The sequence below is a fragment of the Caloenas nicobarica genome, chromosome Z (assembly GCF_036013445.1).
Source record: "Caloenas nicobarica isolate bCalNic1 chromosome Z, bCalNic1.hap1, whole genome shotgun sequence".
In the NCBI taxonomy this organism is placed as follows: Eukaryota; Metazoa; Chordata; class Aves; order Columbiformes; family Columbidae; genus Caloenas; species Caloenas nicobarica.
Window position 1 is genome coordinate 100,074,232 of NC_088284.1, and position 21,960 is coordinate 100,096,191.

At 44.6% G+C, this 21,960-nt stretch overlaps 1 protein-coding gene and 1 pseudogene across 3 annotated transcripts in view; both read right to left on the reverse strand.

The window, feature by feature from the left end:
* Positions 1-1,697: 1,697 nt before the first annotated feature.
* On the reverse strand, positions 1,698-2,721 carry LOC136001340 (histone-lysine N-methyltransferase SETMAR-like; annotated as a pseudogene).
* Positions 2,722-12,381: 9,660 nt separating this feature from the next.
* Positions 12,382-21,960, reverse strand: part of PIK3R3 (phosphoinositide-3-kinase regulatory subunit 3) — a 72,121-nt gene continuing 62,542 nt past the window's right edge. For all 3 annotated transcript variants that reach the window (XM_065655601.1, XM_065655599.1, XM_065655602.1), the window contains 8 exons: positions 21,517-21,615; positions 19,240-19,420; positions 18,271-18,396; positions 17,412-17,554; positions 16,593-16,769; positions 15,696-15,767; positions 15,159-15,329; positions 12,382-13,730 (listed from right to left, as the gene is read on the reverse strand). In XM_065655601.1, the coding sequence (XP_065511673.1) occupies positions 13,529-13,730; positions 15,159-15,329; positions 15,696-15,767; positions 16,593-16,769; positions 17,412-17,554; positions 18,271-18,396; positions 19,240-19,420; positions 21,517-21,615 (1,171 nt within the window). In that variant the 3' untranslated portion in view covers positions 12,382-13,528. The remainder of the gene's footprint in view (positions 13,731-15,158; positions 15,330-15,695; positions 15,768-16,592; positions 16,770-17,411; positions 17,555-18,270; positions 18,397-19,239; positions 19,421-21,516; positions 21,616-21,960) is intronic.

The window sequence follows — 21,960 nt, forward strand, 5'->3', positions numbered from 1 at the left end:
AAATATTTGCTGGTTTCCCTGGCCAAGCCACTGCTGTGAAAGGCCGCTTTGTTCCCAGGGCCTCGGCCTCGTGTTTGCCCCTGTGGACTTTGCTCCCGCTGGCAGCCGGGGAGGCCGCGCTCCGCCACACCGGCTCAGCCGGGGAGGCCGCGCTCCGCCACACCGGCTCAGCCGGGGAGGCCGCGCTCCGCCACACCGGCTCAGCCGGGGAGGCCGCGCTCCGCCACACCGGCTCAGCCGGGGAGGCCGCGCTCCGCCACACCGGCTCAGCCGGGGAGGCCGCGCTTCGTCACACCGGCTCAGCCGGGGAGGCCGCGCTCTGCCACACCGGCACTGCCGGGGAGGTGCTGGGCCCGGCGGGACCGCCCGGCACTGGCTCAGCGGCAGCTTTGATGTGCGCAGAGGAGCAGCACCCGCCCGCCCACCGCTGACGGCAGGTATAAAATACCCGGAGCTATTTATTCCACGAGTGATGTGCATCCAAGCGCCTTTACATTCCTGCTCACCCGTTCTTCTGCCCCAGTTCCTGTCTTCTCCTCACGTCTTCCCAAACTTTGTGCCAAAGTTACTTTTTTTTTTTTTTCCCCCAGATATTTTTGTTGTCCTGGCCTGCTTCCTAAGCTGCACCATTCCATGAAACTGGAGTTTCCCTCCAGCAGCTGCTTCAAGGTACAGGGGCTCATCACCTCTGCAGGGCTGCGGACAAACAGGTTTGGGCAAAGTTCCCCTTGCCAGAGGTAAGAAGTGTGTACCCACATCCTCCAGGTCCCAAACCAACCTGTCCCACATCCCTCTGGATTCATGCCCCCAGGTGCCACATCCCCAAGGTCCCACATCACCCTGGGTGACTCCTGAGGAGGGACTCTGAGGTCAGCTTAAAGTATCTTTAACCCTGAAGCAGGTTGGTGCAAAAGTAATTGTGGTTTTGGACCATGAATTTTAAATCATTGTAACTAGGTGTGCTGGTTTGACTGAAAATGGGTTGATTTTCTTCATGCAGTTAGAAACCTTTATTTTTCATAGCTAACATGCTCATTATTTGGACTTAGTTTGAGAACAAGCAGATAACATCCCAGCACAGAGTTAATGTTTTTAATTGCTCTGGTCTGAGAGCCAAGGACACTCTGAGCGCTCTGCCCACAAGTGTGAGGCATTGAGGAAGGGGGCATGGATGGGGCAGCGCTGGACTGACACCCAGACTGATCAGTAAGAGTATTCCATCCCACTAGCATCGTGCTAATTATTTAAGAAGAGTCAGGACCTTCTGGGTTGCTCTTCTCTCTCTCTCTCTTGCTTGCTCTGGGGCTCAGCAGTGGATTTTCAGTTGGGACGTTTAGTCCAGCCTTTTGCCATTTTGCAGAGGTCTCTGGGCTTTTCTGCCCTTTTTTCCTTTTTTTCTCTCTTTTGGACTGGCTGTTCAGGACTGAAGTATCGCTTCCTGGGACTGGCTGCTTAGTGTGGGTGGAGCTTGAGTATCTTTTATTTCTATTATATAGATAGACAGATAGATGTTTACTAGTAGTGCATTAGTATTTTGTTATTTTATTAAGCTGTGTTTATCTCAATCCAAGTTTCTCCCTTCCGTTTTGATTCTCTCCTCTATTGAGGCGGGGAGAGGGAGGGGGTGAGTGAGCAGCTATCGTGGTTGTATTGCTAGCTTGGGTTAAACCACGACACTAGGTTCAAAAACATCTTTATTAATCAAAATAGGAACCATTACAATCAACACAGTTTTGCCAAGGAGAAATGAGTTTGTTTATTCCTGTAGCGTAAAAATCTGTACTTTGGGATTCGACAAACTCTTGGAAAGCATTTCCTGCATCCTGCTGGTTGTGGAAGCGGTTCCCCTGCAGAAGGTTGTTGAGATGCTTGAAGAAGCGGTAGTCGGTTGGCGAGAGGTCAGGTGTGAATATGGCAGATAAGGCAAAACTTCATAGGCCATTTCATTCAACTTTTGAAGCGTTGGTTGTGCAATGTGCGATTGGGTGCTGGCAGGGAGAAGAATTGGGCCCTTTCTGTTGACCAGTACCGGCTGCAGGTGTTGCAGTTTTTGGTGCATCTCATTGATTTGCTGAGCAGACTTCTCAGACGTAACAGTTTTGCCAGCATTCAGAAAGCCATAGTGGATCAGATTGGCAGCAGAGCACTGAACAGTGACCATGACCTTTTTTTGGTGGAAGTTTGGCTTTGGGAAGTGCTTTGGAGGTTCTTCTCAGTCCAGCCACCGAGCTGGTTGTTGCTGGTTATTGTATAAAATCCACTTTTTGTTGCATGTCACAATCTGATTGAGAAATAGTTCGTGTTGCATAGAAGAAGATGTCACTTCAAAATGATGATTTTTAAAAAATTTTCAGTCAGCACATGAGGCACCCACTTACTGAGCTTGTTTACCTTTCCTATTTGCTTCAAATGCTGAATAGCCATAGAATGGTCCATGCTGTGTTCTTTGGCAACTTCTGGTGCAGTTGTCAGAGGATTGGCTTTGATGATTGCTCTCAATGGGCTGTTGTCAACGTCTGATGGCCCACCACTATGCTCCCCATCTTCAAAGCTCTCATCTCCTTTGTTGAACTTATTGAACCACCACTGAGCTGTAGATTCGTTAGCAGTTCCTGGGCCAAATGTGTTGATTTTGTGGGTTGTCTCCGCTGCTTTAGGACCCGTTTTGAACTTGAATAAGAAAGATGCTCCAATTTGCTTTTTGTCTAACATCATTTCCATAGTCTAAAATAAATATAAGATAAACAGCAAGTAGTAAGTCAGTTGCAAAAAAAAAAAAAAAAAAGCAAGAAAAGCACATTGAAACGATGTATAACATAACTGTATTTATTTAAGAATGTATTCCAATATGGCAAATTTCAATAATGCAAAAACCGCAATTACTTTTGCACCAATCTAGTATCTCACATCAGGCCGGTTTAAGTCCTCTCCAGGTCTTGGATGTGGTCATGTTGTCTGGTTTTGGTGCATCTAATTGGGGTGGGAAGGGCGGCTCTGGCTGAAGCCCAGCCCGGAAAGCTCGGCTGGGCTCTCGCTCAGCCCGTGGTGTGCTGGGGAGCTCTGCCCAGAACAGGCCGGCCCTGTGCAAAAATGGGAACCTGTGTTGCTGATGAAAAGTGCTTTCTTTGGGTAGGATGTTTGTGTTTCCTTTGGCGGAGCGGCTGTGGGAGGGTGCACAGCACCTGCCCAGAGCGGGCGGGCTGGCTCTGTTCCCAGCGCACCTCTCCAGCCCCTTCCCTGGAAAGTGGGAGGAAAAAGGGAAAAGGTTTGGGAAACGCTCCAGTGCAGGTCGTGCTGGAAGCTGGCTTGTGGCTAGTGAGAGCCTTGCGTGGGCACAGACCTGCGGCAGCAGCCCAAAAAGCCGCGATCTCTCCCAGTACTCGTGCAGGAGCCCGGGGAGAGGTTTATCTGCTGCCCATGGGATGGAGGAGCACATCCTGGCCTGTCTGCCCAAGATGCTCCATCCCAGGACATGCCTTTGCTCACCCCCGGGGCCCTGTGACAGTTAATGCTCCTCTTCCTGCTCCTTATCCCTCTTCTGGGAACCAACCCCTGCGTTGCTCCGTTTTGCATCAGGGCGTTGATGCTGAGCCAGCTACGAGGAGCCGGGGCCGAAGGCCTGTGCTCCTCCTCCCGCTCTGAGGGAGAGTCCGAGGCTCTGCCCCGGCCCCACGCCTCAGGATGGTCATTGTCGAGATGTTTTCCAGGAGCTGCCGTCACCAAGGTTGGGTTTGGAGGCAGCAGCCCAGGCCGGCGCTCCACACCTTGTGTCCTCTGCCCCATCGTGCAGAGGGCTCTGCCCCTCGCTTCTCTGCAGTTTGGCTTCCCCAGGGAGTAAGTTTTGCTATCAGAAAATGCAGATTTTTTTTTTAAATTCAGGGAGAAAATAGTAGCCAGTGAAATGGTTTATCTTGGTCACAGAGAAGTCTCCGTCCTTCAAACCTTTTGGGGCATCTTAGGTTGTATTGGTAGAAAAAGGCTGTGTAGAAAAAGGCTGGTGTGAGACTGTGCCAGCTGAACCAAAATTTTTTTTGGTTGGTTGGGTTTTTGTTTGTCGTTGGTTTTTTGGTTGGTTTTTTTTTTTTTTTTTTTTTTGTCTTGTCATCTCCCTCCGCCCCGCCCCGCGCCCCCCCCCAAAAAAAAAATATTGTCCAGCATCAAATTTTGTATTTTAACATTTTGTTCCAATTTGGACAAAACCTGGCGAGTGAGATGACAAGATTTCCTGAGAAATGGGGATTCTGGATCCTTGGCCAACCCTAATCCACCAGTTGAGTTGAAAGCTGCTAGCCACCACTCTGAGCTTCAACTTGATACTCTGGGGAGGGAAATGCTGCATCTCACGTCTTGCCAGGGGGAATCAGGGCTCATGGCCATGGCGAATGCTCCTCCACGCTCCTCACGTCTCCACAGGGCTTGGCCAGGTTGCACATCCCTGAGTGTCCTACTCCAACGGGGTGCAGGCTGCACTCTCCTTCCTGGGCACCTTTCCACCCACTCAGACCTCTGTCACGGTGGGAACTGGTGTGAGAAGATGTGGCCCAGGCCACACTTCCACGCTCTGCTGCTTCATTCATGGCAGACGGTCACCTCAGCTGCCTTGCCCTTGATTTACAAATGTGTCTGTGGTACTTCAAGCTGTGGCTGGTGGTTATGTTGCTCCCCTCACTCAGCTTCCGGGTGTTTATTAAACTGAATTGTTAGACTAAAATTCATGTATTTAGAAAGCTGAATCCAAGGAGAAGTGGAGCAGCTTGGTTGCTGCAAACAAGCCCATGGCTTTTATACCAAAACCTGATGATGTGAACCAAATCCTGACACCTCACATCAAGGCATTTTGGCTGGGGAAGACTGGCTTTTGGAGTCGTGGTATTGTTTGTTTGTTTGTTTGTTTTTCCCCCAGTCCCGTGTATGGCTGGGGGTGGAATGCAGGGGACTTGCAGGAAGATCTGTGGCATCGCCGAAGATGGAAAAATCCCGGGGATCTGCCCTTTCTCTGAGAAGACATCTGAGCTGGGAGGTGTTTTTCTTTCCATCCAGTCAGCACGGCTGCTTGGAAATTTCCTACACCAGCTCCTGGCTGTAATGTTTTCATAACAAAATGACCCATCTGGCAAAGCCCTGAAAAATGATTCTCCAATTAGTGACTTATATCTTTCCTGTAATTCTACCCTATTAGCCTTTATTAAAAGGAAATACGTTTAAAATAATGACTTTAAAAAAAGAGCCAGGCCCCGGGAGTGCCTTGTGGAGTCCTCCCAGTCAGAGGGGAACCTGAGCTCAGGGTGTTTTAACGTGGAGTATCCCCCTTGCTGGGTGCAAAAAGAGATGCCTGGGTGAGACCTCAGGGTCCCTGTGGGTGGCCCCCGCTCTCCTGCACCATGACCAGGGGCTTTTCTGGTGCTCCCCACCTGTGGGACTCGGCCAATGGAGGGAATGCTGACTCAGGGGCTGAAAAGGCCTACTCAGCAATGTGAGAAAATGCTTGTGCAGCATTTTTTTTGAAAATGGTCAACTCAGCGGGTGGGAAAAATGTTGCTCAGCAATCAGTAAAAACGTCGACTCGTTGGGTTGCAAAGACACTGAACCATTTGCAACCCTGGCCAGCCAAGCCACGCACAGACCAGTTCTGCTCCTGCCCTGATTTTCTGAGGATGCTGCAGCATCCCGTCTGACTCTGGGTTTGAGGGGTGAAGCCGCAAGGTTTCCTTTGACAAACAGCAAGCCCCTTTGGGTGGACACTCTCAGGCTGCCCCATGCAACTCAAGCTTCTCCCCCGCAGCTCCCTAGACCTGCAAAACGTCCCTAAGGAGAAGCAGGGGCACACAGCTAACACTCTAACACCGGGAACACTCCTGCTAACACCTGCAGTAGCAATTGGACAGGATGGGCAATGCCACCCGCACTGATTTTTTTAGTGGCCCAAGTGCCTGGTGCTCATGAAGGAATCAGGAAATCATACAGTGATTTCCCAAACTCCTGCAAAATTAAGGATCTAAGCACACGCAGCCAACTGAGCTGCTTCAGCCCCTCCTCTCCCTCTCAGGAGCAGCATCACTACCATGGTTTTCCCTGATGGCAGAGGAAGCAACGAGGCATAGAGAGCATTGCTGATGGCTCCTCTTCTCCCTACAGAGAATGGGGAAAAGACTCCATTAAGGAGCATGTGCTACGCGTATTCCTCCCTTGTTTCAGCCCTGAGGGGGTTTTGGGGCCCGGCTGCTTCAGCTCCAGCCAAGAATGAATTGGGCCTCTGCAAGTCATGGGGTTTTTTTACCGTCTCTGTTAAAGATGATGCTCACGGCCTTGGCCAGACACAAACACAGCTAACACCACAGCAGCCCGACCACGCTGCAGTTCTGAATTTATTAGAAACAGCTGTCAGTACATCCGTCTAAAACATTACATGTCAATGTGCTTTATTGCAACTTTTTTTTATTGCATTTTTCGATCTAGAGCAAGTAGGCCCAGGATGCTTAAGTGTCTGGGATTTAAAAGCCCAACCATCTAGTAAAAGAAAGTACAGCAAAATTGTAACACACCCGGTGACAAGTACAGTGTTGCATTACTGAGCTAGAAACTACAGGATGACTTGTCTGAAAACACTAACATACAATTGGTTTCCTTATGAAGCAGTTTGTTACTTTTTTTTTTTTTTAAAGTTAAACTACATGAATTCCATTTCCCCCCCTCCCAGCTACACTATAAACGACAGAAGAACAAGTTTTACACAAATAACAAACGAGAGTACCAAAGTTACATGCTGGAATTCATCCGGAAAACAAAATAATTCAATAGCTTCTGGAGAAGCAGGTTCTAAAGAGATGCAGTTTCCCTTAAAGAAAATAGAAGTCAAAGAAAAGCAGAAACATTAATGCAAAGGTCGTACAAAGGAGTGTGCTGTTATTTCAGCCCTCGATACAAGATCAAACACCCACTCATGCTTTACATTGAACCACACCTTATACGAAGAGTCCACTCACGAAGGGACATGTACCAACACCACCCATTGCACATCGGCTCTGGACGGGGGGCCTGGGGCTCTGCTCAGACCTGCAAAGGTTCACGGCATCTCACAGGAGAGCAAGAGGGTTTCTTTTGCTAAACCTTTGCTTGGAACAAAGTTGAATGATTTGTCCCAGAGTAAATAACGCCCCAGTTCAATTTAGTTCACAAATAAAGTAGTAATCCCCCCAGGAAATTCAGAGTTCAGCATTTCAGAAGCACAGATGCAAGATGAACACAACAAAGTCCTTTTCATTGGACAAAAACAAACCCAACTCTGCCTAAACGCACGGCAGAAGTTGCTAACAGTGACTTTTGTTTCAAGGGGCAGTGCCACTTAGACCTAATGCATATAAATGTGTACATGAATATATTTTACATATATCTATATACATACAGTACATATACACACACGCGCACGCACACACACACAGATGATGCAGACCATTACAATCCCATGGTGCAATAAACAGCCAGATATACAAAATTAACAGGTTTCATCAAACATATCTTCACCAGATGTAGAAGTCACTCACAAAAACCAAACCAGACCAAAACCCCAACCAGCCGACAGAACAAGGACCCCACCGCACCCGGCAGAGACCCAGGCGGCAGCTCATGGCCCAACCCAGCATCCTACAACTCCCTGCAGCGACGAGACCGATGCCAGAGGGTGACACTCACCTCTGGACACTTTTTTGGTCTTTGGATGCAATAGCTTTTCCAAACGATCCCGTGTCCCTTGCTATGAGCACTTGGCAAGCACAGGGGTATGGCGCTGAATACAGGGGGAACCTCGGCCCCCACATTTGCCAACACTGAGCTCACAGAAACAATCCCAAAGGCAGGCAGTGGAGGGGGGCGTCAAATTAAAGCTGCTTTCTCTAACACGGGTTGATCAACAAGGCGGTTCTTCTACAAATAATGGCCCGTTCTCCTTTTTTTTTTGCCTCTGAAGCTCATATTACATTTTTAAAGGCAATTTTTTAGAACAAATGGTGAGTCTAGTCATAAAATACAGAAAGTCTATGCCAACAGCAATTAAAAAAAAATGCAAATTCTGCATTAATTTTATGAAGCCAGCCCCAAAGACCAGCACTCCAAGCACTGTCATCATCTAAATGGTTAACAAGCTCAAGCTCCCTCTCTGTCCCTGTGAACAAACAGGAAGGGGTTGAAAAGATTTCAAGAGAGATTTTTTTTTTTTTTTTTTCCCCATTTGGTGGAAAGTATTTCTGCCCACAGAATGCAAGATTCACAAAAATGTTGGCCAAACTTCATCTAACCCCATCCAAAATTACTCCTCGCGCAGTACTTAACCAGCCGAGCTGCTCCATGAAGAGGCCGCGTTTATTTGGGCTGGTAACTCAGTTCCCTTCCCCTGGCTGCACACCCTGTGCCAAGGGAAACATGGGGCTTAGCAACCTAAGTTCCCTTCCAGTACAGAGAGAGGAGCAACTCCTTAAGGACTTCTATTAATTTCCTAACTAGCTGCTCGCACACACATTTTAGGAGAGTACAATCAATTATTCCAAAGGGAAGGGTCTGCTCTGGCATCTCCTCTTCTTTCAAGGTGGAGCGTTCCGACTGCACAGTCTGTGCACTGCTTCATCAGACTACAACCAGAGGGATGCTCTAGGATGCCAACCCTTCGCTTTGTTCAAGTTACTTGCTTTGAAGACTGAATTTGAGCAAGCCTAACCCCCCTCCCCTCACAGCATTTCTGTTCTTCAGGAATGTTATATTGATTTTGCGTTTCCAAAAGCAGAGGTTGCAAATCAACACAAGGAAACTACACATAAGAAAACCCAATTTTAAACATGATCTAAACAAAACAACCCCTGTCCATCATAGTGCTTTGTAAAACTGCATTTTGAACCTGTCTCTTACCTCTCCTGATCCACAACCAGTACCTGTTTCATGTCTGCACAATGCAGCAAGCATACAAGACTCACTAACATTTCTGATTTTTATTCCCTGTTAGTGTAACAAAAATTAAAAATAAACAGACATTCAAAAACAGAAGAAAGATTGTTCAAGTACCAAATAAGGGGCTTTTCCAAACTTAAGGTGTGACACTCCTACAGCAATTCTGCCATTTTAAACAGCCACAGCGTTCAGTTATGGACCCAGTGCCAAGCCTGCCTGCAGAGAGCCCAGGATTTGGGGCAACCAAGAGCCTCCTCCCTCCCCTGTCCTCCCCAAATCAGCACAAAGCATCAACATTCATTTCCACAGTCCTCATTACAGTTGCCTGGCTTTGTGGAGAATAAACTTTGCTTTTTGCCCCACTATGACTTGAATTCAGGTATGATTAAATACAAGCTCTTTTCCTGGGAATGGTTTTTGGTTGTGGAAGTCTTGCCTACGCTGGTGTCAGGGTGAAAGGAATAAGGAAATGGAACACTTCTTGACTATCTGGCACATCAAGAGGGACGAGCGTGGAATGAGCATCTTATTTTTGGCATAAGACAGAGGGCTGTACTGGATGTAACTCTAGATTGCAACTACAGATGGTGTAAAGTAGCAACCCAATCCCAATCCACTTCTGCTGAGAATTTAAAAACAAAACAAAGAAAAAAACCAAAATACAACCCCCACATCTAGAGCACTCCAGTATCAGAAGGTGGCCAACCACATATTACTGCTTCACATAGCAGTGAAGTGTCTGTCAGGACATCCCTCTGTTTCTAGGTTGGTTTGTCCTATGTTAAGATGTTAAGATTACTTGTAATCAATAAAGAAACTAGTGGGGATTTATAACTTACTAACTTCAAACATGTGGCACTCGTGGCTGATGCTATGGGGCCAATGGCAACTGTGGAAGTTAGACCTGACTTCCATCCATACGAATACAAAATACTGAATCACCCCTGATCCCTGCAAATATACTTCAAAACAGATTAGAAGAAACTGTGCATATTCGAGTTTCAACACCCTCCCCCCACCCCATTTGACACTGTGCAAAGGTTATTTAGTTAACTCTACATAGATATTTAATACAATACGGGTCGACGCGATCAGTACTCCTCTCACCGCTGTCTGATAAATGACAGCTGCTACAACAGTGAGACTATTTCCGCCTTTTCCTCCTGACATTTTGACTCTTGCAACCAAAACGTTCTTGCATCTTACTGTTTTAAAAGAGCTTTGTTTTGCCTTTATGTTCACATTTCCTGTATTTGTTTTAGGTTTAACAGCTGCTTTTTGTACAAGGGTGTAATCCTGCACCCTGCAAGCCTACTTCTGATTCCTCAGTCATGCAAGTGTAGAACAACTCCTGGAAGGCATGGGTTCACTCACAGGTCTAATGTGACTGAGCAAACAGAATGAGGCCAAGCACAACGAGTGCAGCAGGGCCAAGCCCTTGCCCTGTGGATCACACCAGTTACTTGTATCAGTTGGTTTTACACCCACTTTCATTTGCCCTATGAGTGCAAAATGGATGCAAAAAGAATCTGTGCAATGTCACTTGAGAGTCAAAGGGAGCAATCATAGCAGCTGGGACTTCAGGTGCCTAAACCAAACACCAAGAGATCCAGTGGCAAAACAGCCTCAGAGGGACTGCAGAGGATAACAGAACCCGATCGAGGAATGTGGGCTTAGGCTGCCCATAGCACTGATCTGAAGGTTTGGGCAAAGCTGAGTTTCAAAGAATGCTTCAAGATGGCTTATTGGCTCCCAGTGCATCATCCACAGCAAATACATCACCTGTGATTAGCGAAGAGAAATCAGAGAGCAAGAGGCCAGAATCCCAACTCGCTCACACCGCTGTAAAGCCAAGCTACCTTCACAGACGCCAGCGGAATCACACTGTATTTACCTTGGCAGAGCCAGGGCTAGAACCTGGACCAAGACCTCACAGGATCAGTCAGATTCTGCTACAGGGAAACTTCAGACAGTCCCGCTTCGCTATCCCACTGCTGTCAGTACTGTGAGGGTGTGCCAGGATTTATGAGCCTGAACATAGACCTGTGCTTGTTTAAAACAAAACCGAGCCCTATCTACAAACCGGACAGATGTGAAACACTTCAGGCAGGTTGTCCCTGTCACAAAAGTTAGGACCAGAAACATGTGTCCCATCAGCCTCAAACGTTTTTACACTGTAAGAGGAGAGCCCAGTGAGATCACAAAGGCAGAGAAAATAGTCAGACACTCCTCTCACACAGGTTTTTCCACAGGCATGAGATGAGGCACCTGGCTATCACCTGTGCCTTTGAACAGACTTCCCTCTTCAGGCATTTGGACTCAGCCCAGCACCAAGGGAACACTAGATACACAGGAGGTGTGAGCAGGACAACTTTACAGCTACCAGATTAGAACTGCAAATTATCCAAGGGGTAGGGCAAGTTTCTTTAAAAATTTCCACATCCATATACCACTGAGGAATCCATTTGAGATTTCCACTAAGAGCAAAGGCTACATCTCATTTTTCATTTTCTTGGGGAAGTGGGAGACAAGGGACACACAAACAGATGTGGGTCACTTTGACATAGCAACTTACCCAAATTTTCTTCTGCTCTCACTCAGTTTTGGTTAAGTTTTGCAGTGTTTCATTGAATTAGAAAAGTGGCACCTATAGAATTCTTTGCCTGAAGGTCACACTGATTAGAAAGTGCCTGGGATGTGTCAGGGTCATTAGTGCAAAATCAAACATCTCACAGGCATGCCAGGCAACTAGACTACCCTTTCTGCAATGGCTGTCAGTGCTCCAGCCTTCTCAGTTCCCTGCTTACAAATCCCTGACATTCAACAAAATAATACTTCTAGTGTAAACATTAAGCATCAATAAGCCTGGCACTACTGCCCAGGCATTATAGGAAAAAAAAAAAAAAAAAAAAAAAAAAAAAAATCACACAACACACAAACAAACCATTTGAACAGGAAGTCAGCCCCAGTGTCAGAAACAGGTCTGGAGCATTCTCAGACCTGTACGACTGTCTGCTTCCCGTCCTGCACAATGGGTGCACTGCAAGGGAACCGCTTCCAGGAATAGGAACAAAAGCAACTTTCAAGGTTGCACACTGAACAATTACTTTGCCAGTTGTGCTTTGATGCCAAGTGGTTCAGTTTGCCAAACTTAGCTCTTTTTCATTTTAGAAGCTTAAGGAATGGAAATAAGCTGCTTTGTACACTTTCCAAGAAAGGGGATTTATTGGATGATTGCTATACTTGACAAAGCCCAGGACTACCAACACCAGTATCTGACAGCAGACCTTGCCAAAGGATGGTACCAGACATCCAATAACTGAGGAGTACGGCTCTCTTCCCTTCCTGTGTTTTGCATCATGTCCAAAATAACTACAAGGGAATTTAGATTATAACAGTGTAAAATCTTGCTTGGCTGCAGTGGTGCGACAGTTCAGAATCTAGCTTGGGAAGAACAAATCAGAGGAGATTATAATTGGCATGCTCACTCCTATACAACTGGAAGTGACTACACCTCATGAAAGTATTTGGTACAATAAGCCATCCAGAAACATTCGATTGCACCTACTTCTTCTATACCAAAAATCAAGCATTACAAGAGTCTGTCATTGTTCAGCAAGAGAACTGCAACAGGTGAGTGCAAGCTTCATTCTAGTTTACATTCTGAAGCACAGTATCATTAAATACTGAAAACAGAATCTCAGGCTGAGGAATGCGAGGAAGGTGGGGGTGAAGGAGAAGAGTGATCAATTACGTCAGATCAGACAAATTTAGTGTTTGAAGCCACACAATGTTTAGCTTTTCCTTTTATTTGTTTCAAGTTTTGGTGTAGAAAGTATGTGCAGATGCTAATGCAACCTTCCCCGCAAGTGCTCAATCCAGCAACGAACAAAGTTTTGGTGTGTTCTGTTTGGTTATGTTTCCCTTAAGTGAAGACCTGTAGTGTCATTGAAACCAAAACTTTGTTACTGTTGGCAAAAAAAAATAAAGCAACTTTTCTTTACAAGCATTTTTCCATTTAAATTAAAACCTGAAGCTTTCCCATATTTCCTTTGGTCTTCTCTCACCAAATTCCATGCTACTTCAAGACAAGCCCTCTTTTGGAAGTTTGGCTGAATCGCAGTGAAGCTACTAAAATTAACAGAGAAGAATTGCTGTGGTAGAGTTTCCCCCTAGTTTCTTGGGAGTTTAAGACTGAAAGACATTACTGCTGCCTCAAACAGCGGCTTCAAATTGTCTCTACAAGAACAAGAGAAAACAAAATCCAATTAGAAGTTCCACTGAAGGTGCCTGGCAAAAAATTATCTCCGTAAAACAATGTTTTGCTTCCAGTATTTTTGTATGCATTGAGTTTATTCCCCTCATAAGGAAACAAAAGTATCAGTGTAAAAGCACAGCTGAGCTTTTAAGGTAGCACCAGGACACCTACACCCAAGTTGTCATCTTGTTGCTGCTAGGCCTCTTTTTGATTCACATTCACAGAATCACTTCTTGTGCAAAACAAGCAGTCTAAGGAGAAAGAATGCCCTCCAAGTTCTAATAAAAATTGTAGAAAAGAATCCAAGATAGCCAACACTTTCCTCCTCCCCAAAATTTATCTGCAGAGAGAGGGGGGCATCTGTGCGTAGACAGGATAGGCAAGCCTGACATTTAGAGAATCGTTGTGTTGGACAAGAGATGTCTGCTGGTAATGAAGAACCAAATCCTTAAGTGTGCTGTACAGGTTGTACGGTTCTGCAAACCCATAACCTCTTGGAGTGCTGTAGATCACACAGTGTTTCACTTCTCCATCAGCTCTGCAAAGAAGGAAACAGAAGAGTAAAGGACAAACCCAAAGTGACAGCCTGTTAACAATTAACTAATGCAGCAACCCTGCCAGTCACTAAATTACATAACAGAGGACCCAGTAGATGCAAGTCAAGGAGATTAATACAGTCTGTGAAGAAACGGTGCTTCAGGGCATGTGATTAAATGCTCTTGCATAATAATCCACATAAGAAGCCTCTTCTATCTCAGCAGTACAATTCCCTACTGCATTGTTCTCCCAATATTTCTTGGAAAAGAAAAGTCCAGAGCTTAACCAAGAAGATAAGCACCTGAAGCCAGCTATGACTTTGTGCTCAACTTATCTGGTCACCTTTCCACCAAGCAAAGACGCCAAACTCCACAAATTCTTTGGACCTAGAATATTTAATGAAATGCAGCACTAACCTTCAGTGTGCATTTTTTAATGTGAAGTATGGCACCGGTTCAATTTGGTTCATGATCTGAAGTCATAGTGACTGAGACCCTAACTTGGCAAAGCAGCTACTGCAACACAGTATTTCCAAAGCTGCTATAATAGAAACACTTTTCTGCCAGAAAGATAGAGTATTATGTAATCCCTGTCCTGGAGCCCATTAAATCCAAGTCACATGTAGGAACAGGTTACATTATGCCATCCCTTTGCTATCTTGAAGCATGATACCAACCAAGTGAAATTATCTGATGAACCCATCACTTCAGTGACTGTGACAAACACTATCCTGAATGTAGCAGATACTACAATCTTCAGTTACCTTGAGGTGATATACCTTCACATATTCATTTCTCAGACTTGCTTTCAGAAGCAATTAACCTCATGTGAAATAAATCAGTGAAAGCCATTTTGCAGTCCAGAACAGGCTTGAAGGATTTTTAGATAATGGAATCAGAGTATTTCTGACCTCCACTACACCAGCATAAAATGAAGTGAAACACAAGAAATCAATGCAAGGCTGTGTGAATGTCATAAAAACTACTGCTCACAAATAATGTCTCCTCTGAAGCGTCACCATTATCTTAACTACGCAACGGAAAGCATCTAGAGTTGGGCATGTCTGAAAATAAGAATAGAAGATGTTACAGCTTTACATCCCTGTTTTTCTTCTTCCCATGTGTTCCTTAGCAGGGAAGAATATGGGAGCATTTGGCCTTAATTTACTTATGACTGTAGAGATTCAAGTTGGGATACTTCAGAATTTTGTACTCACTACTGTGGTAACTGAAGAGACTGCTACAACTACAGCTATTGCAGAAAGGACATTTTTGCAACAAAGCTTTTACCATGGTAGACTTCCTACAAACATGTGTCACATTCCAATGGGTAGGTCTAAGCTAGGCCTGGGCTTGTGCTCTCCAAAATAAAGAGCTATGGCAGAGATTTAGGTAGTGAGTAGTTAGAACAAAAAGGAAAACAGACTTACACCACAGAACAAGCATAACATCCTTTCTTGCTACTCTCTCGAATTAAAAATGCTCCATCAGGTTTCCCACAGAGCAAGTCTTCTGCTTGGATACGGTTGATATCCCCAACAAACCAAGTTTTCTCATCATGATGTGGCAGGTTTTCATCTTCTTCATTCACAAAGTACGTGCTGAAAGAGACGGTAAATTTGTTAACCAGTGGTCAGTAAAGGAATTAGTAAACAGAGTAATTTATTTTTGTAGAAATCAAAGAAATACCAGAACACACCCAAATTGGGAGGTCAGGCTCCTAAAGGGCATCTATTAAAGGCTTCAACTTAGAACTTAATTGTTCCAACTTTGTTTAATCCTAAATGTTCCAGCAGAGTTGCTGCCTCACCTGACATACAGTTCCTCTGGAGAATTTCTCCCTTTTTCTGCAGTCCTTCCTTTTTCTACCACTGAGAAACTGGTGTTACATATTACTAACCCCCACAGGAGAAAATACTTATTAATGGAACACTTCTCAATAAAATCATATGTATAATGACACTTACTCAATGTTTTCATTTTTGATCCCCAGCCAGTCGTTTATTCGCTTCTGTCTCACTCCTTTGTGATTGAGCCATCTACCAGAAGAAGAGAGAATTAATACTTTACTTCAGAGTACATGTACAAGTTTTCTTACTGAGCAAGCTGAAGCTCAGACACAAGGTCCCACAAAGAAACAGTCTGGAACTTGGTTTGTTCTCTAGTAGCAAAAGCCATAGAAGGACCATGGATTCCATAAGAGTGCTGCCTTGCGTCATTTTCTGAGACGCCTCCTTTACTAGACACAGCAAAAAGGAGCCATGAAGCAACCTCGTGAATGGAGAAAGGGGAGGAAAGAAGGTACCGCCTCTGCACAGCACAGTCCAGAAAGGAAGCAGAATACAAATTGTGATAGCTGATTTCTTGGGAAAACAAAATGGGTATTGCCACTAGCAGTTTCTAACCTCCTAACAGCACCTTCTGAGATGGTGTTTCCCTCTGTCTTCTGCCAGAATCTGAGTGCACTGAGTCCAGTGCAACGACATCAGGAGCTGGGTAACAGGGGTATCAGTAAAATCAAGGATGGGTAAGAGCAACATCTGCTGCACCCAGCACAAAAAGTACTACCCTCTGTTATATCAGGTTTTGTTTATAACTCATTTATCTTAAAAGTTTTATTTACAGGAGTTGCAGAATGTGCACCTAAGATGTCACAGGCTCTTTCAAGCCTGACAACAGCATAATAAAGGAATGAAGTTGTGTAGAGGCCAACAAATTACTCAGACATCCCATGCCAGAATGTAGCATCTTAGCGCTCACAGAACTTTGGTTATGAAAATTAAACTCCCATTATCCTAATAGAAACAGCCACTGATCAGGTTCATCAGAGACACTACTCTGAGGTACAGGTCAGGCTTACTTACACAAGATACTGATCTCTGATTTTGCGGAGCTGAATTAGGTCAGGCTTGATACTATTCATTTTCTTATCAGTCTCCCTGTTGTCCAGAGCTTGTTTCTTCAAATCTTGTTCCAGGCGTATTTTACTATCGTGGATCTCACCCAAGCGTGATTTTAATTTTTCATAGTTCATCATTATCCTGCAAAGAAGAGGTGAGGTCAAACCACTCTAGAAGGACTGAAACTTACCGGTAGCACTTATATAAGAGTATCACAAGAACAACTGTAACAGCAGCTCCTCCCTTTGACCTCCTCATTTTAACAAGAAAATTACTGTTAAGATTGCCAGAAAAGACCTCTTGCCAGAAGGCCTACCACCCTTTTGCATAGTTTGAACCTTCAGTTTACCTTAATATGTTTCCTTCTGGCAGATATGCAAGTACAAATGATCTCTAGGAGGATAAGCTAAGACAGATTCCTCCTTCACTCTCGCATTCTTTTTTTGGTATATCGATTACGCTATCCCACCATAGGTATCCGTACTAGCAAGATTTCAAGCAGGATAAGCAAATGCAGCTGTTATTTCCCAGTCCTCACCACAGTATCTCAATTTACTGAAGTTGAGAGAGAAATCTACAGATCTTCTACCTCTTCTCTCTACATTGCAATTCTCTGACAGAAGAGGGATTTACTGAAGGTTCAGACACCTTGAGGGAAGGTCTCAGGGAAAATACTGAGTTTACAAAGTGTTTTATATGATGCAATAGTATGTAAAAGAATTCCATGGCAGTGTCAATGTGGACACTAGCTCTTCCTTGTAAGCAAACAACTTGAGAGCCTACCGTTCAATTTCTTTGTCATTCCCCTCCCTGCGAAATCGCTCAATGTATTCTTTGCTGTATCGCTCTTGCGAGTGGCACTGTTCCTCAAATATCTTAATAGTCTCATTAAATGCTTCAATTGCAGTCCTCTTCATCTGAATTTCCTATGCGAAGAAAGAGTCCTTCATCATTTGCTCATGATACAGATGACAATGCAAGACTCAATTATCCCCCCACAAGTCAAAATGTTATTGATCAGTTTTAAAATTAGTCAAATGTCTGAGTAGAGTCAGGGAAGTACAGGGAAGGCTTACTCCCTTTAAGTCTACCCTCCTCCCCCACATGATGCTCTCTATTAGGCTGCAAACCCCTCAAATATTTTAGTCATATTTTCCATCTTAGTTTGCAGGAAGACTGCCAGCAAACCTCCTCCCCATATACGAACTATCTTATTTTACAAGAAGCAGTCCAAATACTGTATTCACACTTCCTTAATGCATAATATCTGGTATCTGATTTGAACACAATTTCATAAAAATCCTGGACAGACCCCTCTACAATTCTCCCTGCAGCACAGAGCAGCTGGAAATACTCAGCAGCCAAGGAACAAGACTGCAGTGCAAAGCTTGTAGGCGACGGCCTGATCCACTGCTCGACCTTATAATAGGAAGCTCAGCTCCTCTTTCTTCCTTCCCCACACCATACCTCTAGGACTATCAGCAAAATTTTGAAACACCTTGCTCTGTTCCACAATTTACTAAGGTTTTCCTTGTATTTTCTGGCCTTGGACTGCCCTTATTAGCCACAACACATTAAAATAATTTTCCTTCCTTTTTAAGCAACAAGAAACAGACTCTACAACAGCTAAAGTTGAACCAACCTGTGATGTTCTGGTATATTCTTCATACAATTTGTCATATTCTTTACTCTTTTCCTGATACTGAGCATGGTATTCTTGAAGCTTTTTACCTACTGCATCTATATTATCTTCTTTCACCAACTGATCCTGTACATACAAAAAGCTATTAAGTCTTCAAGCAAAGCAGATTTTTCCTTAAAAGTATTTGTTTGTCCACTTATGCACATTTGCATTTCACTGCCATCAGCAACATTTTTATAATCAGTTTTCTACAGAACACAAACTCCACATCTAAATGCCCCTTCCTCCATGCAACAAGTTCCACAGTTTACAGACAGTAGGGACTATGGGGTCACCAAGAACTATGTCAAAACACTAAGTTTCCAAAAAACACACTACAGCTTAGGTCTAGAATTGCTATCCCTTATTGGAGAAAGGAAAAAGTTAATTGCTTGGAATCTGAAGTTAAAAATCGGAGGTCGTTGGCGTTTTTTGTTTGTTGTGGTTTGGTTTTTTTTTTTTCCAAAAAGCTCTGCAGTTATTTTTTTCTTAATGCAGTGAAATGTCATGGGCTACTGAATAAAACTTAAAAAAAATAATTGAAAAATTTAGATGGCTATGCACAGAGCAAGCAGCTGCGTGGCTCATGTGTGCTTCAAGGGCAACACTGTCTAGAACAGTGTCCACAAGAGTCCCATGGGAAAAAAAGGCTTCTCAGAGAGGCTCAAGCCTGCTGCACATCAGGGCTTCAATTCTCTATTGGACTGCTCAGATGGAGACTGGAAACCTGATAAAAATGAAGCAGCTTAAATGACTAGACAATTTGGAAGATCTGTTATCACAAGCAAAGTGAAGTCAAATGTGAAAACTCAGCTTTTTTTCAGTTAAAAAAAAAATCAGGCTTCATGTAAAGAAAACAACAACATACACATATCTGCAATCTTGTTCTTGTCTGCACTAATAGCTACTGGGGTCTGATGAAGACCTTACCTGTTGGTACCGGGACACTGGATACATCAGCTTCACATCAAGCTTTGGGTTATACTGAGCAAGAGACTCATTGCGGTAGTGGTTAATCAGTTCCACAACTGAATTAAATGTCAGTGGATCAGAAAAGCCATATTTTCCATCCCGATGATAGATCTTTATCAGTTTATTGTTGCCACCCTTCCTGCAAAGCAGTACAGTCATTTAGAGGTTTTATTGTGTATGTACCTCCCTCTCCACCACTAAGGCTACTAACAGAGCCACCAGTGAAATTCCTGGGCAAGTGGCTTTGGCCCTGTACACCTGCATAGTGACTTGTCACATACTAGCAGATATTAGGTAGTTTAAGGGTCAATAAACACAGAATTATCATCAGATATTATTTGAAAAGGAGCAAAGCCCAAAGTAAATCTCTTCCTATGCATTCATTCTGGAGCCAGCTTATTGTATTTAAGACCTAGCTTTGCCAGAAGTTTTGCAAGAGAAAAGGAGGATGCTGAAGGCTGAATAAAGAAGCCATATGCAAACCCAAACCCACAATTTCCTGCAATTTGGGGTCATTAATAGTATACAATTGAGTATACATTTATACAATGATTTACAAGTCTTTGAGTTACGGATGCTAACACAGGATACAGGAACCTAAACAAAATCCTCTGAGGATTACAAGATGGTTGTAAGTTTAGGACTTTACATTACCCAGATTTATACATTCTAGTGGTTTCCACAAATATAGTGCTTATTTCTTCCTTTTTTCACCAACAGACTGTTTAGGCAATATCCTGTCCTTCCTGCACTCTCAATTTTGGTTTCTAAAGACATCTGCATTCAGAAAAATAACCAAATCATGCCAAACCTTAGTGCACAAGCCATGAACTTCAAGGCAGAAGTCAAAGCAGAATTTAAACTACACCCTAGGGGTCAAACCTGCCATTAAGGCAACGGAATCTCACGGCAAGATCAAATATCTACCATATCTACCAGTGCTGAGCCAGCACTGTGCCCTTGTGGCCAAGAAGGCCAATGGCATCCTGGGGTGTATTAGAAGGGGGGTGGTTAGTAGGTCCAGAGAGGTTCTCCTTCCCCTCTACTCTGCCCTGGTGAGACCTCATCTGGAATATTGTGTCCAGTTCTGGGCCCCTCAGTTCAAGAAGGACAGGGAACTGCTGGAGAGAGTCCAGCGCAGGGCCACAAAGATGATTAAGGGAGTGGAGCATCTCCCTTATGAGGAAAGGCTGAGGGAGCTGGGTCTCTTTAGCTTGGAGAAGAGGAGACTGAGGGGTGACCTCATTAATGTTTATAAATATATAAAGGGTGGGTGTCACGAGGATGGAGCTAGGCTCTTCTCGGTGACAACCAACAGTAAGACAAGGGGTAATGGGTCCAAGCTGGAACACAAGAGGTTCCACTTAAATGTGAGAAGAAACTTCTTCTTAGTGAGGGTGACAGAACACTGGAACAGGCTGCCCAGGGGGGTTGTGGATTCTCCTTCTCTGGAGACATTCAAAACCCGCCTGGACGCCTTCCTGTGTAACCTCACCTAAGTTTTCCTGCTCTGGCAGGGGGATTGGACTAGATGATCTTTTGAGGTCCCTTCCAATCCCTAACATTCTGTGATTCTGTGTGATTCTGTGATATCATAGTAACTCCCGAAGGTGCGCTACAGAGGCAGTGGCTTGTGTGCCTCACCCGTTTGCCTCTAACGATCAGTCCTGGGAGTCTGGCAGAGGCAAGTGGCTGGACAGGCTGGGCAAGGCACCAGCTGCTGACTGCAGTAGGCAGGGCTGGGGCAGCTCTGGAAAGCCTGACACTTGCACGCAATTTTAATGAAGGAACACGGCTCCAATTCATTATTACCTAAACTTTAGATCAGAAAGCGCAAGATACCCTTTTTACAAAGACACTGTGTTTAATTCTCCAGAGCTGCACACCGATGAGATATTCAAGACACTCCCGTTAATCAAAGCCTTCATTTATAAATAGCTTTTACATTGGCAGTTCTGAAACTAGGAAGCACTACTGAGGGGCTCTCCTTCCCAAGCCCCATTTTACCTACGCAGGGATCCTCACAGTAGTGCTTAGTGAGGGACAGGATTCAATGCACAGAACAGAACTGACTATCACACCTGGCTATTTATTTGCTCATTCTGTGATCTGCAGTACCTTCGGGAACATCTCTTAACTTGAGCCATGTCAGCTTTACACAGCCACTACTGTCACTGGTATAGCAACTCGCTACTCGGGGTTTTACTATGTGGACTGCAACTGCTCAGTGCTTACCGTAATGTCAGAGTGTAGTCTCCCTGCATCTTGGTTGATGCATCACGCACCAGGAATGTTCCATCTGGCATGTCTCGCAATTTGTCATTTACTTCTTCCCTGGAGAACCAAAAGGAAGCCAAAATTAGAAGCGTTAAGGACATGGTCATCTTTGCCACAGGTATCAGTACTGGAGCCAGAAACAACAGCATGCATAAGGAGTACAATCTTCAAAATATCAGGCAATCTTCTTTCACACTCAGGCTTTCTAGTCTTTTAGGCCATCCAAAGCAAGTCTGAACTTGTGTAGTTATACTAAAAAAAGCAGCTGCAGTCAACTGCCACTTCGGAAGAAGTCCCTGTTTAAGCCACAGTAGCGGCTGTGTCTGAGAGTTCACAACCTTTCCCTGTAATCTGCTCAGGTTTTAAAGTCCACACTGGAAACAGGTGCCCTTTGAGAAGCCA